This window comes from Quercus robur, chromosome 3, assembly GCF_932294415.1.
Source record: "Quercus robur chromosome 3, dhQueRobu3.1, whole genome shotgun sequence".
Lineage (NCBI taxonomy): Eukaryota > Viridiplantae > Streptophyta > Magnoliopsida > Fagales > Fagaceae > Quercus > Quercus robur.
The window spans coordinates 60,991,356-61,006,286 of NC_065536.1; the positions used below are offsets into that span (position 1 = coordinate 60,991,356).

The window sequence follows — 14,931 nt, forward strand, 5'->3', positions numbered from 1 at the left end:
ATTCAAACAAGCAAATCCCTTCAGCATCATAATCCATCTCCTAGACACAGTGAGTCACCATTGTAAGACTGCTTGTTGAAATCTTCTTAAATTTTTCAAATTCCACTTGATCTTTCATGTGATTGCACCTATCTTTTCCTTCATATATATAGATTCTCACAACCTTACATGACAAAATTTGTGAGGAAAGTAGCAAGAGGACGAGGTTGGTGAAAATCAGCAAACATTAACTCATCTAACCAATCCCCATCCAAAGAAGCCCCACGATTGGCAGATCCACATTGACCCACCTTCAAATCTTTCCTACGAGCTTTCATGTCAAGAACCCTAAGGAATGTTTCCAAAGAAAGAAGAGGTCCCGTGCAAAAATCACCACCCAAAAACTCATCTATCTCAAGCTTTTCAGTGTATGAATCTTCGGAAGAACCTTGCTCCAAAAGCATAAGAAAGCAACTCTCATTATCATCACAAAAAAGAGCAACGTTTTTCTCATCCGGACTTTGCTCTGCTACAAGCGCATGAAAGAAGCTCTCATCAGAAGGGAGGACATCATGTGCAGAAGAAGATTGCATCTCCCAGTTGTCTTCGTTACCAGTAAAGCCATAGAACTCCATGATAGTAACCCAATATCAGAACCAAGAATTACTCTTCTTCTTGATGATAAAAAGAGAGTATGTGAGAAAAACATTACTAACTACACCTAGTTTTATAAGGTTTTAGTTTCGGACTCGGACTCGGACTCGGAGTCGGTTTATTTATTTATTATTAATTTTTTGAATATCACTCATAGTCGGTTTAAGAGAAAGTTAATAATTGTGTTTGATTTTTGGAAGTTTGGAAGTACAAGGTTTAACTATCACTCTCCGACTCTGAGTGGGTATAAAGGCTACAAGTCTACAAGCGTCTTTGATTTTCACAACTATTATATTTCTTTTCTGTTTTCACTTTGTTTTATGAAAAAAAAAATGGGCTCATCTATTATTACTATAAATAAATAAATTATTAAAAAAGATGAGGGCTAAAAATGTTTAATCTGTGCTCGGTGAATAGGAAATTGATAAAAACTTTACTACATATTTGATTATTTTAATTCTCTAAAAGACCGTTAACTACAGGCTTAATTAGAGATAATTATTTTTTATATTTATATTTTATGTGATACCTACATGATAATTGATCAAATAGGTAAAAAGTATATAACAAGTTTTCCTAATTTTGACTCATATTTATTAAGTTTAATAAAAGAAAAATTGATATACATATATTGGTTTATAAAATGCATTATTTTCATCTAGAACAATGTTCAAAATTTTTGTACTTTGACACATAACATAAAATATAATGGGTAAAATAAATTTTATTATCATATTTTAATTTGGCCCCCTAATGATAAATTTCTAATTTTGCCATTGAGTATTCTACTCTGTGCTTCACCAATCACAACTTCTCACACGTCCATTTTTTTTCCTATAAAATAATCAAAATTTTAAAATAATTAAGGGGAAAAAAAATCAAACAAGTAGCATATATATCACCATTATAAGTACCTTGATAAAACATAAAATGGAACACACATGCTATACGAAGGATGATTTTTTTTTTTTGATGAAAAGACTTATATGAAGGATGATTTTAGTTCACTGAACCACTCTACTTTTGTAATTGGCGGTAATAAACATTCTTCAGGAACTGAGGATACATTAAGGGTCCATTTGGATATAACTTATTTTACTGAAAACTAAAAATACTGTAGTAAAATAAATTTTAAATGTGTGAAAAATTACTGTTCACTTTTTTTTTTATTGTTCATATGCCTTGGTGCACTGTTCATATCCCATGAACAGTGCACTAGGCGCAGGTCTCAAAAAAAATAAAAAATAAAAAAAAGCAGCTCAAAACGCACAAACCTGTCAAAACGTGGACGTGAACATGGATCCAAACCCACACTAAAATTTCATACTATTGACGTGCGAAAACCAAAACCAAAACCAAAAAAAAAAAAAAAAAAAAAAAACTTAACTCCTTGTATATTAAAAAAGAAAATTCACATTTTCATAAATAAATAATGCGACGTGTAAGGTTGAAAACAATTTTTCCAACTTACTTTAGACAAAAACTATAGTAAAAAAAAGTGTGATGTATGTGCATATTTACAATGTAGTCCGATAATTTTTAGGAGAAAATACATGAAAATAATATGTATTGCTAGAAAATTATTTAGTAATAGTAATTGGAGAATACCAACATGATAATTAAATTTCCTCCCCTCACACAATAGTAGGATCTACCGTTTACGTGAAAAGATGGAGTAGCATATGTTTGTATTTAGAATTATTGAAAAATTACTCATGCATAGTGATATCATGCATACTAATGTATTTATAATTTTATATATGTTTTTTTTTTTTTTTTTGGTTAAGGAAAAAAACAGCTTCTGTAGTGTTACGGTATTGACATACATGTGTATTACTATTAAGACATACTTAAGCGTTTGAACTTCTCCGTTAGGACAGTCTGCTTGAGAGACACAGTTTTTTTTTTTTTAATTGAATTATAAATTATAACTTTAGTTTGTATTCATTCATTCAACTTTCATTTATATAAATTATAACTTTATTCATTCATTTCATTTATATGTAATGTAACTCTTTAATCTTTTTTATATTTTTAAATTAAAAAATCACTAAATTAATTAAATGAAAAAATTATCATTGGGTATAGAATGTAAAGAAACAATACATTAATTAGATTAATATATGCATCACGGTGTAGTACGAATGAAAAATAAAGTCGTATTTAACAAAATTTCAATTCTAATATAATGTGCCAGATACATATTGAGTGATACTTCCGAAATGGAAAAGGGAAAAACCCTAAAATTCCAAAGTAGACTAATCAAAATTATCTAAAATATTTTTCTTCACAATTAGAATAAAAACTTCAAAAAAAGAAAAAAAAAATTACATATTCAAACAAGCAAATCCCTTCAGCAACATAGTCACCATTGTAAAACTGCTGGTTAAAATTTCTTGAATTCTTCAAAACCCACAACAAAACCCACTTAATCCAATCTTTTGATTCCTTCATATCTATATATATATATATATATATATAGATTCTCACATAACAAAATTTGTAAGGAAAGCAGCAAGAGTTCGTGGTTGGTGAAAATCAGCAAACATTAACTCATCTAACCAAGCCTCATCCAAAGAAGCCCCACTATTGGCAAATCCACATTGACCCACCTTCAAATCTTTCCTAGGAGCCTTCTTGTCAAGAACCCTAAGGAGTGTTTCCAAAGAAAGAAGATTTTCCATGCAAAAATCACCACCCAAAAACTCATCTATCTCAAGCTTTTCAGTGTATGAATCTTCAGAAGAACCTTGCTCCGAAAGCATAAGAAAGCAACTCTCATTATCATCACAACAAAGAGCAACGTTTGTCTCATCCGGGCTTTGCTCTGCTACAAGCGCATGAATGAAGCTCTCATCAGAAGGGAGGACATCATGTGCAGAAGAAGATTGCATCTCCCACTTGTCTTCATTACCAGCAAAGCCATAGAACTCCATGGTAGTTGTAAGGATTGAATTTGGATTGAACCCAATATAGGATTGGGTTTTAGCCCAATAAGTCCAAACAATGAATTTGTAGAGCGTGGGTAAAATAATTAGTTCTATTTGGTAAGGAAGATAATAACAGTTGTTTATTTAAGAGAATCAAACACAAGTGAAATGAGAAAATTTGTCCTCGACACAGTCCGAGGAGCTATATTATAATATCCAGTTGATGATCAATGTTACAAGAGTTTAAAGGATTATTACAAAGATTTCTTGACTTCTCGATCTCTTTTTTTTAGGCCACCTCTCCATGCTATATACTATAATTTTGGTATCATCCCTACCATACACGTGTAGGTTAGTTTCTAGGAATTCCTTCTTGTCCCATCCAACACCTCCCAGAACCTTCAACTAGCAGCTGTAAGGCTGCTTAACCACTGTTCAGGTATCACCTCCACATTAATGCGGCTAGAGAATTAGTTGTGATGCATTTAATGTGGAGGTAGCAGCTTTTGAAGATATTTGTTGCCTCCCTTATCCAATGTCCGACTTCTAATCGTGATGCAACCTTGAAGGACGTCCAGGATGATAAAACATTCTTACTGACCTCGGATCTTTGTTTCTGAAATGACTTTTCTCCTCGAACATATTTTGGACTATCATATACAATCCTTATTTCTTCTTCTTAAACCATTCCCATAATAACCTTATTTGACCGTCCTCGGATTAGTTAATTTCTTCGAATTGGGCCATAGGCCCAATTCATACAATTTTAATAGTACATTCTGACTAACTGGCCCCCACAGTAGTAACCCAATATCATAACCAAGAATTACTCTTCTTCTTGATGATAAAAGAGAGTTTGTGAGAATGTTAAGTTTGAACTTTTGTAGCAATACTATAACTATACCTAGTTTTATAAGGGTTTTAGTATCAGTGTCGGTTTATTTAAATTTTTTTTTTTTTTTTTTTTTTGAAACACGCATAGTCGGTTTAGGAGAAAGTTAATAATTGTGTTTGATTTTTGAAATCAGGAAATTTTACGAGGTTTTACTATCACTCTCCGACTCTGAGTGGGTAAAGGTTGTAAAAGTGCTTTAACTTTCACAACTAGTCTATTTCTTTTCTGTTTTTATTTTGTTTTATGAAATAAAAAATGAAGAAAAAAAAAAAAAAAAAAAGTTTCGGCCGACCCATCTGTTATTAGTTATTAGTTATTACTGTTTTACTGTAAACCAAAATAAAAAGAAATATTACCACCAGATGAGGGCTAAAAAAGTTTGTTCGATCTGTGCTTGATGCGTAGAGCAATTAAATTTCATAAGGAAATAGGAAAAATAATGTGTCCCAAGTAATGTTTTTCTTTACTTTTAAACTATAAAAATAACTATTTGTAGGAGTGTGCATCCTACATGCCAACCCAACCTCTTTGATTGGCTATTGGAATTTGATTTTAGGTATTGGGTTGGGTTGATTTGGTTTCGAGTTGACAAATTTTTCAATCCACTTGATCCAACGCCACTTAATATATATATATTAACTTATTTTATTACCTTTACTTTAATATTTTTAGTTTGATTTAATTTGGTATTTAGACAATTCATTAGATAAATTTAAATTTTTGAAATATAGTTTAGGCATATTATGTGAATTTTAATAATTTATGAAACATTACTTAAATAGTTTATGAAAACTCAATTTTTAACAAGGCATAAAATATTTAAGCTCAATTTATTGATCTAACCCGACCTATGTGGAAAGAATTTAGTGGGATTTTACACGTGTGATGGTTGGAATGGATTGAAATTTTCTCAATCCGAGTTATACACACGCCTCTAAGAGCCCCAAGATAGGAAAAATACCTATAATAATATTTTGTTGACCCATTTTAATAGAGTTTCGCTAGTCTAGAACTTATAGTTCAACGGACACTTTTTGATATATTTAACCCAAATATTAGAGTTTAAATCCTCTTACTCAACTAAAAAAAAAAAAAAATCAATTCATAGATTTTTTGTCCTCCCAAAAGTTTAAAAGATAAAAGTTCGTAGATGGTGCCAATCATATGATAAACTTAATGTTAATAATAAATGTTCAGTTTTCTAGAACTCTTTGCTACTTCGGTATGATACATATAGACCCATCGGAACCAACTTCGAACTAGCCAATCTTCTTGTCCTTACGCTCAGTTATCCCAGCTAGCCAAGGATATTGCCATGAATTCATCAATCTCCAACCAGCTCGCATACCAATAATAAAAATAACTGAATTTTACAGTATAAACGGAAGATGAACCACCAGAGTCACAGTTTCAAGCTGTAATTTAGGTTGATATAGCTGTTTCTTCTTATTACAAAGTTCCTATTTTCTTCCCAAAAAAAATAAAATAAAACCTGATTTCACCTCCACGTTTTAAGCCACCTATCCAAAATTCACACTGATTCTATATCAAATTTCATTGCCACCTTTACGAGAACCAAAGGCCATGCACTATAGCTCTATTATCGTATCTATGTAACACATTAGCCTGCCTAGGTAATACTGAGAGAAATGTCACGCAACAAATATTAGTTCAATTTGGGGTCCACATAAAAATTTGACCCTGATAGCAAATTATGTGCTTTTCATTTTAAAAATTTTAACCATAACGATGGTTCAATATGTTAATCACACAGCAGCAAATTAATCCGAAATCGGATATGTCTGATCATCAATTCTAGTCAGTCCCAATTTAACTGAAACATGCGCATGCGTAGTTTCAACCTTATATTGAAACATTTTATATATAAACAGTATGAATCTAACAAGGTTCTACTAGCGTGACAAATAGTATTTAAAACACAAGCAATCAACAGATAAAGAATGCAGAGGTTGTTCTATGATCTAGAAGGGCCAGCACCCATAGATAAGCTCCTTACTGCAACCTTAACTGCGCCAACGACACTACGATGCCTCATCTCAGGGCAAAGACCATTTCTGTCTTGGTTCTTGCAGCCTTCTTCAATCTGAACACCCACAAAGTATGCTACCTGAACAAGCATAAACACAGTAAGCTAAGACAAGAACTGCATTAGGCAAACACAAGAAGGAGATGCCAGAATTGCAAGTGGTATAGTGTAAAATCAGCAGTGAAGTCTAATGTTTGACCTGATTACATGGGTTTTTCAGGACTTAAGTCCATGATTGTTCAACAAAAGCAACTGGCAGTGGAACAACTTGGAATGTACCAAAAGTCCGCAAAAGTTAAACAGTTTTTTCTTCATAAGTTGATAATTGAAGGTAATTGAAAACTGTCAAGCTACTGTAACTTTTCAGTGACCAATACATTTCACTTTAATCGTTATAGCCAGAGTAAGGCAATAGATTTGCATTTGAAACCTACACCAAAAACATCTTAAATCTGCGCTTGACTTGGACACATGCATCTATAAGGAGACAATTTGTTGGCACGAGGGCAAGTAACAAGGAATTAAAGAATGTTAGGGAGAGAAAATTTAAGCCGGTAAAACACAATTTGTTCATCAGCACTGCATAACTTAAGTCATTTCATTTTCCAAATCATCTTAAATGTAACCACTTTCATCATATCAAAATTAGTAAGAACACCATAATTTTACGGACGTTGATGGAATTTCATCATTTGTGTTAGTTGCTTTCCCTTTAGCTAACCATAAAGAATCACAATTATATGTAAAACCCATAGAAATTTATTCTTCTAGTCTACTAGGGTCAAATGTCTAGCAACATTAGTTCATCTCTGAATAAGCGCCTTTAACAGCTAGGAATCCATATATTATGAAACATGCAGTCCAAAATTAGCATATTATTCAAAATATGAAAGTTGCAGAGCTCAATGACAAAATTAGGGGATTCGGTCTTGTTCAAAACTAGAAACCACAAAAGGCTTCTTGCAGGTCACACTATATCTGAGAAATTTAGAATATCATGATATACAAAGAAGTTTCCCTTAGAAACCAGCTTCACCAAAATGAGTGTATAATGTCAACCAGTTTCCAAAACTAACAAGAACCTACATAAACAGTCCATATTATAAGTAAAATCACACCAACTTTCAAGCATAATAAGAATTCAAGTTCACACATGGGCAAAATATTAATCTCCTCACTGTTCGGACACTGTAACAAGAAGAAAAGACTATGGCTGAATGAAATGCATTATCTATCCCAATAATCTTCAATCAATCCAAAAGCAAATCAAGTTGAAAAGTACCAGGTGTAAAAACTTAGCATATAACAATACCTTTCCAGAAGCATTACGAACAGGCGATATATGGAGATAATTCCAAAACGAACTCTTGTCTTTCCTGAGAATTAAATAGCCATTTATCTTGAAAAATTATCACAAGTTAAATCCTTGAAACACATTGCTAGCATAGTTAAGTTTCAACCTGTAATTTAAGATACGTACTGTGCATGCCTGCTCAGTTTGTATGCTTTCCTTTATCTGAGAAACAATAAGCAACATATTTAACAAGGTGTATACTATCCATAACCTTAGTCACTAAATCACATAGAAATTCAAATAATTATAGAAATGAATAAATGCAGGTACTTGATATAAAGTTGAGAAATCCGTATCCGCGCCACTTAAAAATCTACAATTGTGCCTCAATACTTCATCTCTAGCATAACCTACAAAAGTAAGAAACTGATATAGATAACTGCATATAGAGGACTGTTTAACATTTATATAAACCACATGGTCTAGAAGAAATTTATTGTAATGAATTCACCACATGGAGGATACCATTGTATATTTGGTAAAGCTCTGATACCTGTCAATCTTAAGAAAGCATCACTTGCGTAAACTATAGGCATGTCAGGTAGGTGTGGGTCAGTTCTGCAATGGCAACACATAAATTGCGTTCACACGAAACACAAAGTAAAGACATCAGAAATCTTCATAATGCATGAAATCCACTGTAAAACAACAAAATAAGAATCTGCAACAACTCACAATACAAAGCTTTGTTTGATTCTACCAAGAGAGATATTTAAGGATGAACTAAGAATGCCTGCCCCAGGTAAGCTGTGTCTCTCTGCACAAACAAATCTGCTATGGCGGGTTAGCACAGAGAATATTTTGTTAATGGCATCTTCAGCCTTTTGCCTCTCTAGTTTACTAGCCTCACATGTTTCTTCAATACCTAATCCTGTATGCCGCAGATAAATCAGAACACAACCAAAACATAGAAAGAAAACAAAAAGGATATCTAAAGAAGTATACCTAGTAGGCTAGTACACTTTAAAAAGAAATCTAAGAATGATCACTGAAATTGAATGTAAAATGTGCAAATTCATTTCAGATTAAAAGTCGGTGAATACAAAACAACAATCAAAACCAAATATTACACTCTATATATGCAAGTAAACAGTCAAGATTATTAGCAAAATCATAATGCTTGAGAGAGAGAGAGAGAGCTCAGAACACATTCAAAAAATAAGCACCACACTAAGACATCAAGTATTAAGAACTCAAATAACCAAGTGCATACTATTAGGAAATAAAGAAACGATATGAAAAAACACAATACGGAGTACAAGATAAATTACACAAACAACATGACCTTCCATCCAAAATAAGCTGCAAGAATTAAGTATGAATGCACCATCACAAGCAATACAAACGGAATTCAATCATACAAGAGCTAAACATGAACACAATATCACAAGAAGTATAATATAATTTCATCATACAGTGTACAACAACTATAAGTACAAATCATATTAATTCACAAATTAAAAACACAAACCTCTACTACTATCATCCAACACCGACTTCAAGCCCAAAACACGACTCAATTCCACCGAAGTATCCGAGCACACTTCCCTCCTACATGATCCAAACATGATATTAGTATTACCACACACCCTATCCCCCTCCTCACACATATTCGCCCCATTCCTCACAACCCCACTTGCAGACCACCTCGACCGCCACGGAGGCAAAATGGGCACCTGAACTCCCACAAAATGGATGACCCTCCCATCCTGTTTACTAAAAACCGGGCTCAAATGAAACAACATCCAAAAGGGTGTCCCATCCTTGCGATAATTCAACAAATTAATCTGCATAGACCGCTCTTCACGAATGGCCTCGCGTATTTCCATAACCGACTTCCGGTCAGTTTTTGGGCCTTGAAAAACCCTGCCGTTCTTTCCAACCACCTCATCTTTCGTATACCCGAAAACCTTCAAGAACTCTTTGCTCGCAAACACAATAGGGTGGCCAGAGATGGACGGGTCAGTGATTGTGAAGCTGTGAGGCAATTCGTCGAGCTCTTGGCGTGCATAATACGAGTAGCAACTATCGAACGAATTTTCTATATTGAAATTCAACTGCGATTCCATCCTCTTCCTTCCTCTTCTTCCTCTTCTTCTTCTACTACTACTACAACTGCGAATTCTTCGATTCTCCTTGGTCGGTCCAATCCCATGTGGCACTCTCAACCTCGTTTGCTTTCAACAAAGCAAAAAAAAAAATACAAAACCAAACACCTAGAAATTCAACAAAAACCCATCTCAGAAATGATATAAAAAACACAGAAATGTCACCTTAAAAGCCATAATCAAAGCGAAAAAAGCTACATCGCGTGGAGGAGCAGAGTTAGAGTGAGACTAAAATAGTACTGTAATGAATTATTACGGAAACCTGATTGTGAAATTAGAGACGAGAAATGCAAAATATCTTGATCAAAACTTGTGGTATAGAATGTGAGAACGATGGTTGAGAGATGCCCATCAATCGCCTTTGGCTCATGAATGGAAAGAAAGAGAGATTTTGATCTCAACACTCAACAGCAAAGCAAAACAACACCACCAAAGCAGTACAACACCACCACCACCAAAGTATGCAGAGTCACACAAAAATTTTCTAGATTTTTTGTTTCTACTTTAATTTTCTCTTAATTTTGTTTTGTTTTGTCTGGTCGGCTGTGAATGGGAAGCCCTTTCTTTTTTTATTTTACTGAGTTGTCGTTTTTTTTTTTCTCTTTCTTTTTCAACTTTTTTGAAATAAAATAGGTGTCAATTTACAATTTTAGTTTGTTTGGGTAAAAAAAAAAAATTATCATGAATTAGATTGCTTATGATAGGTGAATGTTGTTATACCTTTACAACTCATTACGGGTCAATCGAACGCGGATATTTACATGTATCTTTAATCAGTTTGAAGGAAAGCTTTATTTTGATTAATTTTACTATGTTTAAATTTGGAGAATTGTTATTTTTGTCATTTTAGTTTTAAAATTTTGACAATAACCCTTCTATTATTATTTATTTAAAATTATTATTCTTCATATATGTGGTACTTGGGCTTATCGAGGATTTTTTTTTTAATGAACAAAATCATCAATTTAAATTGTTGTCTATTTCTTTCTTGTATAAGGGAAGGCACAGGACTTTCGGTTTTGGGTTAGCTGGGTGGGGCATGTAAAGATGAGATAAGTAGATAACACTAAAACAGAACTTTAAAGGATAATGTGAGTAATTACCAACTAGACTAAGTGTCAAAGTCAAGAGGATAAAATATAAGGATAAGACAAAGCACTTGTTAATATGATAAATTGTTATTGATAAGTAAAAAGATAACATCGATAATGAATCTATATAAAATTTTGTAAAAATTTGTCAATAAAACTAGTGTGAAAAATGTTATCGAGTTTTATATATATATATATATATATATATATAGCATTACTCTTTCTAGAGATTCGTGCTTTAAATAAGAATCAATCAAGATGCAATTAAATGTTTGTGTGAAGCACTCTCAAGCCTCAAGTTGTCACGTTGATGGTCACTTTACTCTTTTATTTTTAGAAGGTTAATGGTCATAGATGAATCAATCTTTATGCATTTACTTGTTTTTATCATTTTCGGATTTTGATCCAAGGTATAATTTAACCTTTCAATAAATTTAATTAGGTGACGTGTTAATAATGATAAAATATTGATAATATGATAGAAAATTAAATGCATGTCATGTGATCATATCATATGAGTTAACGTTTTAATGGAAATTATACTATAATCTCTGGGTAATAACTTTTTTTTTTACAATTAATATCTTGCTAACAATGCCCTTCTATTTTTACTTTTTACAATTAACACACTTTATTACGAAGTCCAATTGTTTTCATTCATTGGATAGACTTTTTTTTTAATAATGCATTGGATAGACTTTGAAAACTCCAAAGATATTTAACCAAAAAAAAAAAAAACGCCAAAGATGGTCACCTTCAGTCTGGCTTTGTAATAGAATGAGTCACACTCAATCTTGTAAATGTAGGCCCCAACTTTCCTCAATTATTGATCGACTTGAAAGTGTTTATTATCTCCCTGTTTTGTTAAGGAAAGTTCCCTCGGTCTTTTTTTTTTCTTTTCTCCTGTCTTTTTCTCTCTCTGTTCTCTCGCTCACTCTTTCTCTTCTTTTGTAGGATCACATAAATTGACATAATTTTTGCCATAACTCCTCACACGGAAAGTTATGACAAAAATTATGTAAATTTATATGATCTCAACATTTTAGGTTTTTTTTTTTGGTAAATTACAACTTATTCACCTGTGATTTGGCTGAAATTTAAATTATCTACTTGTAATTTAAAATTTGACACTTTACTCACCTGACGTTTAACCAAAATTTAAATTACCAACTTATGGTTTGAAATTTCATGATGGAAGTGTTCCGATAGATAGTTTTTTATCTTATTTGATCTTGTATTTTTATGTTTTTTGTATTTTTGGAGGAGAGAGACATAAAAGTAGAGAAAAATTACATATTTAGCTCTGTTTTTAACATAGATAGGTTATAGAAATCTAACTGAGCTAACCTCAAGTAAGTAAAGTGTTAAATTTCAAATTATAAGTAGGCAACTTAAATTTCGACAAAATCACAAGTAGGTAAATTATAATTTGCCCTATTATTTTTTTGTTTTTTTAACCCCTGGTAATACGTACTTTGTTCTACACAATAAGTAGTAGGAGCTCAATATTTTCTAACAGTGGTATAATAGGTATGATAAATTTTATAATTTTTTTAGGATAAAAAATTATGATGAAAATAATACTATTTTCATGTGATGATATCATTGATAGCATTTTTATTGATGTCAATCACAATATATCCCTTGAATAATTATATTAAAAAAAATATGTTTTGAGAATTTTCTTTTCTCTTTTTTCTAATTATCACAAATATATTAATATCGTAAGGGCCGATGCTGGTGGACTTATTAGAGACCGGAGAGAAGTAAGGATTAGTGGGTTTTTCGGAAGTATTGGACACACTCACTGACTCACTCCACGGCAGCAAAATTTTAGAGTAATCATGATGGACTCACCCTTGCAAATGAACTCAACATTCACATTTCCTCATTGAAATCAACACATAATCTGTTGTTAGCATTGTCATATCACAATGCTCTATATTTTAGAGCCTTTCACTTTTACGGTGTTTTAGGGGTTATTTGATACATGTTTTTAAATAGCAGTTTTCAGTGTTTAAATAATAATAACACTTTTGATACATTTTTTTATAACACTTAAGCACATATTTCTACAATACTAAAAACTAAACAAAAATACTTAAACACTGCTACCAAACGGCCCTCAATCTTTGATTGCAGGTCCTCCTCCAAATTTTTAAAGAAGCTTACATCCTCCTAAAAAAAAAAAAGGCTTACATCCACCGTGATTGAAACCATTATACGAATCATTTGGCAAACAGTGGAATTTTTGCTAGTGATAATTATGTGTTGTACTCTTTTCCTCCTCCTTGTATTTTGTACTTGCTTTTTTATCTAATGCTACGTGTACTATGTACTGCTTAACTTGTTTTAATAAAATTTCCTTTAAAAAAATAATTTTTATTACTTTTTTTATTTGTCTTGGGATAAAGTACAAGAAAAATATTTGATTCTTTTCAAATATATATATATATATATATATATATATTTGATTTGAAACTTTAATATTTTAATATAGAACCTCTTGACAATTCACAACCTGATATGCCAAAAATTATATAAACCACTCGTTTTAACACATATCTCACATTCTCACCTCATAGATACAAGTCTATACATATATTAATTTTTTTTTTTTATTAAAAGGGAATTGCATTAACACATATATTAATTCTTTCCTTAATGGAAATGTATTGTAAATGAGTATATGAAAAAATTATATAAAAATAAGTGATATTACAAATTTTAAAAATTTTATTAAATAAAAAAATCATATAAGTTGATATGTCAATTTTTAAGTATAACAAATCAAAAAAATTTAATTATATTTTAGTGTGGAAATATTGATTATATTAATTCTCACGATAATTTATTTTAAAAAGGATTATAAAAACAACAAACAAAAACTGAAAAAGAAAAAAAAAATAAACACAAACCAAAGCTGAAGGTCCTTATCCATTCCACGTCATCCTGAATCGTCCCCTGTTATTTTATACAGTGCCTGATCTAATCCGGATCCAATAATAGTAAAAATAATGTAATAATTAATATAGTCCACTTAGCTATAGGGAGGTGACCAATGTAAAATAAAGTTACTTTATTTTTATGGAAAAAAAAAAAGGGTAGACAAGACGTGATATAATGACACTTTATCAGCTAAGTTTGGATCTATAAAAATTGGAGACTTGAATAAATAATAACTGTACATTCAGTCCTATCAAAATTACTAAATTTTATTTACCTTTTTAGAATAATTATTAATAAAATTATTTTAAGAAAATTTTAGGCAGAACTACATTATTAGTCCTTGAAGTTTACATGTTGAGCGCATTTAGTCCCTAAAGTTTCAACTAAGCGCTATTAGTCTCTAAAGTTTCAAAACTAAACAAAATTGGTATCTCCATTAACTACTGTTAGTTTTGTGCTTATGTGTCTAATGGAAAAATGAGTAGGCATACTTTTAATGACATTGCAACATTTTTTATTTTTAAAAATCCCAAAAATCTCTCCTCTTCACTACCTCTCATCCTCTCTCTGTGTAACTTCAATAAAATCCATGTCAAAAATCTCCAAAGGCAACAAGACAAGGAGATCCGCAAGCGAGAGTTTTGTACATTAGTGCACAGCTAGTCCTACATATATTCAATACCTGGAGCAAATCTCTTGTTGTGAACATTTAAAATTAAATTTCTCAATAACCCAATAGGACCCTTTCATTTTCTCCATCTATTTCTCTCTTTTTTTAATATTATATAATTTGTCTTGGTATTTGACTTGATCATTGGCCTAATCTCTGCGCAAAAATTCAGCTTGAGTTGAACAAGAAAACTAAAACAGTCTAGGTAAATTCTTTGAGCGTTGCTTTCCTGAGATTTATACGCTAAAAATTGG

At 31.7% G+C, this 14,931-nt stretch overlaps 1 protein-coding gene across 1 annotated transcript; it reads right to left on the reverse strand.

Moving 5' to 3' along the window:
• Positions 1 to 6,239: 6,239 nt before the first annotated feature.
• On the reverse strand, positions 6,240 to 10,501 carry LOC126718713 (protein TWIN LOV 1). Its single transcript, XM_050421031.1, is given in 8 exon segments — positions 6,240 to 6,586; positions 7,818 to 7,881; positions 7,966 to 8,021; positions 8,130 to 8,209; positions 8,353 to 8,417; positions 8,535 to 8,730; positions 9,331 to 9,924; positions 9,927 to 10,501. Coding segments are annotated over 8 exon segments (1,296 nt in total). The 5' UTR covers positions 10,015 to 10,501; the 3' UTR covers positions 6,240 to 6,433.
• Between the last annotated feature and the right edge of the window lie 4,430 nt (positions 10,502 to 14,931).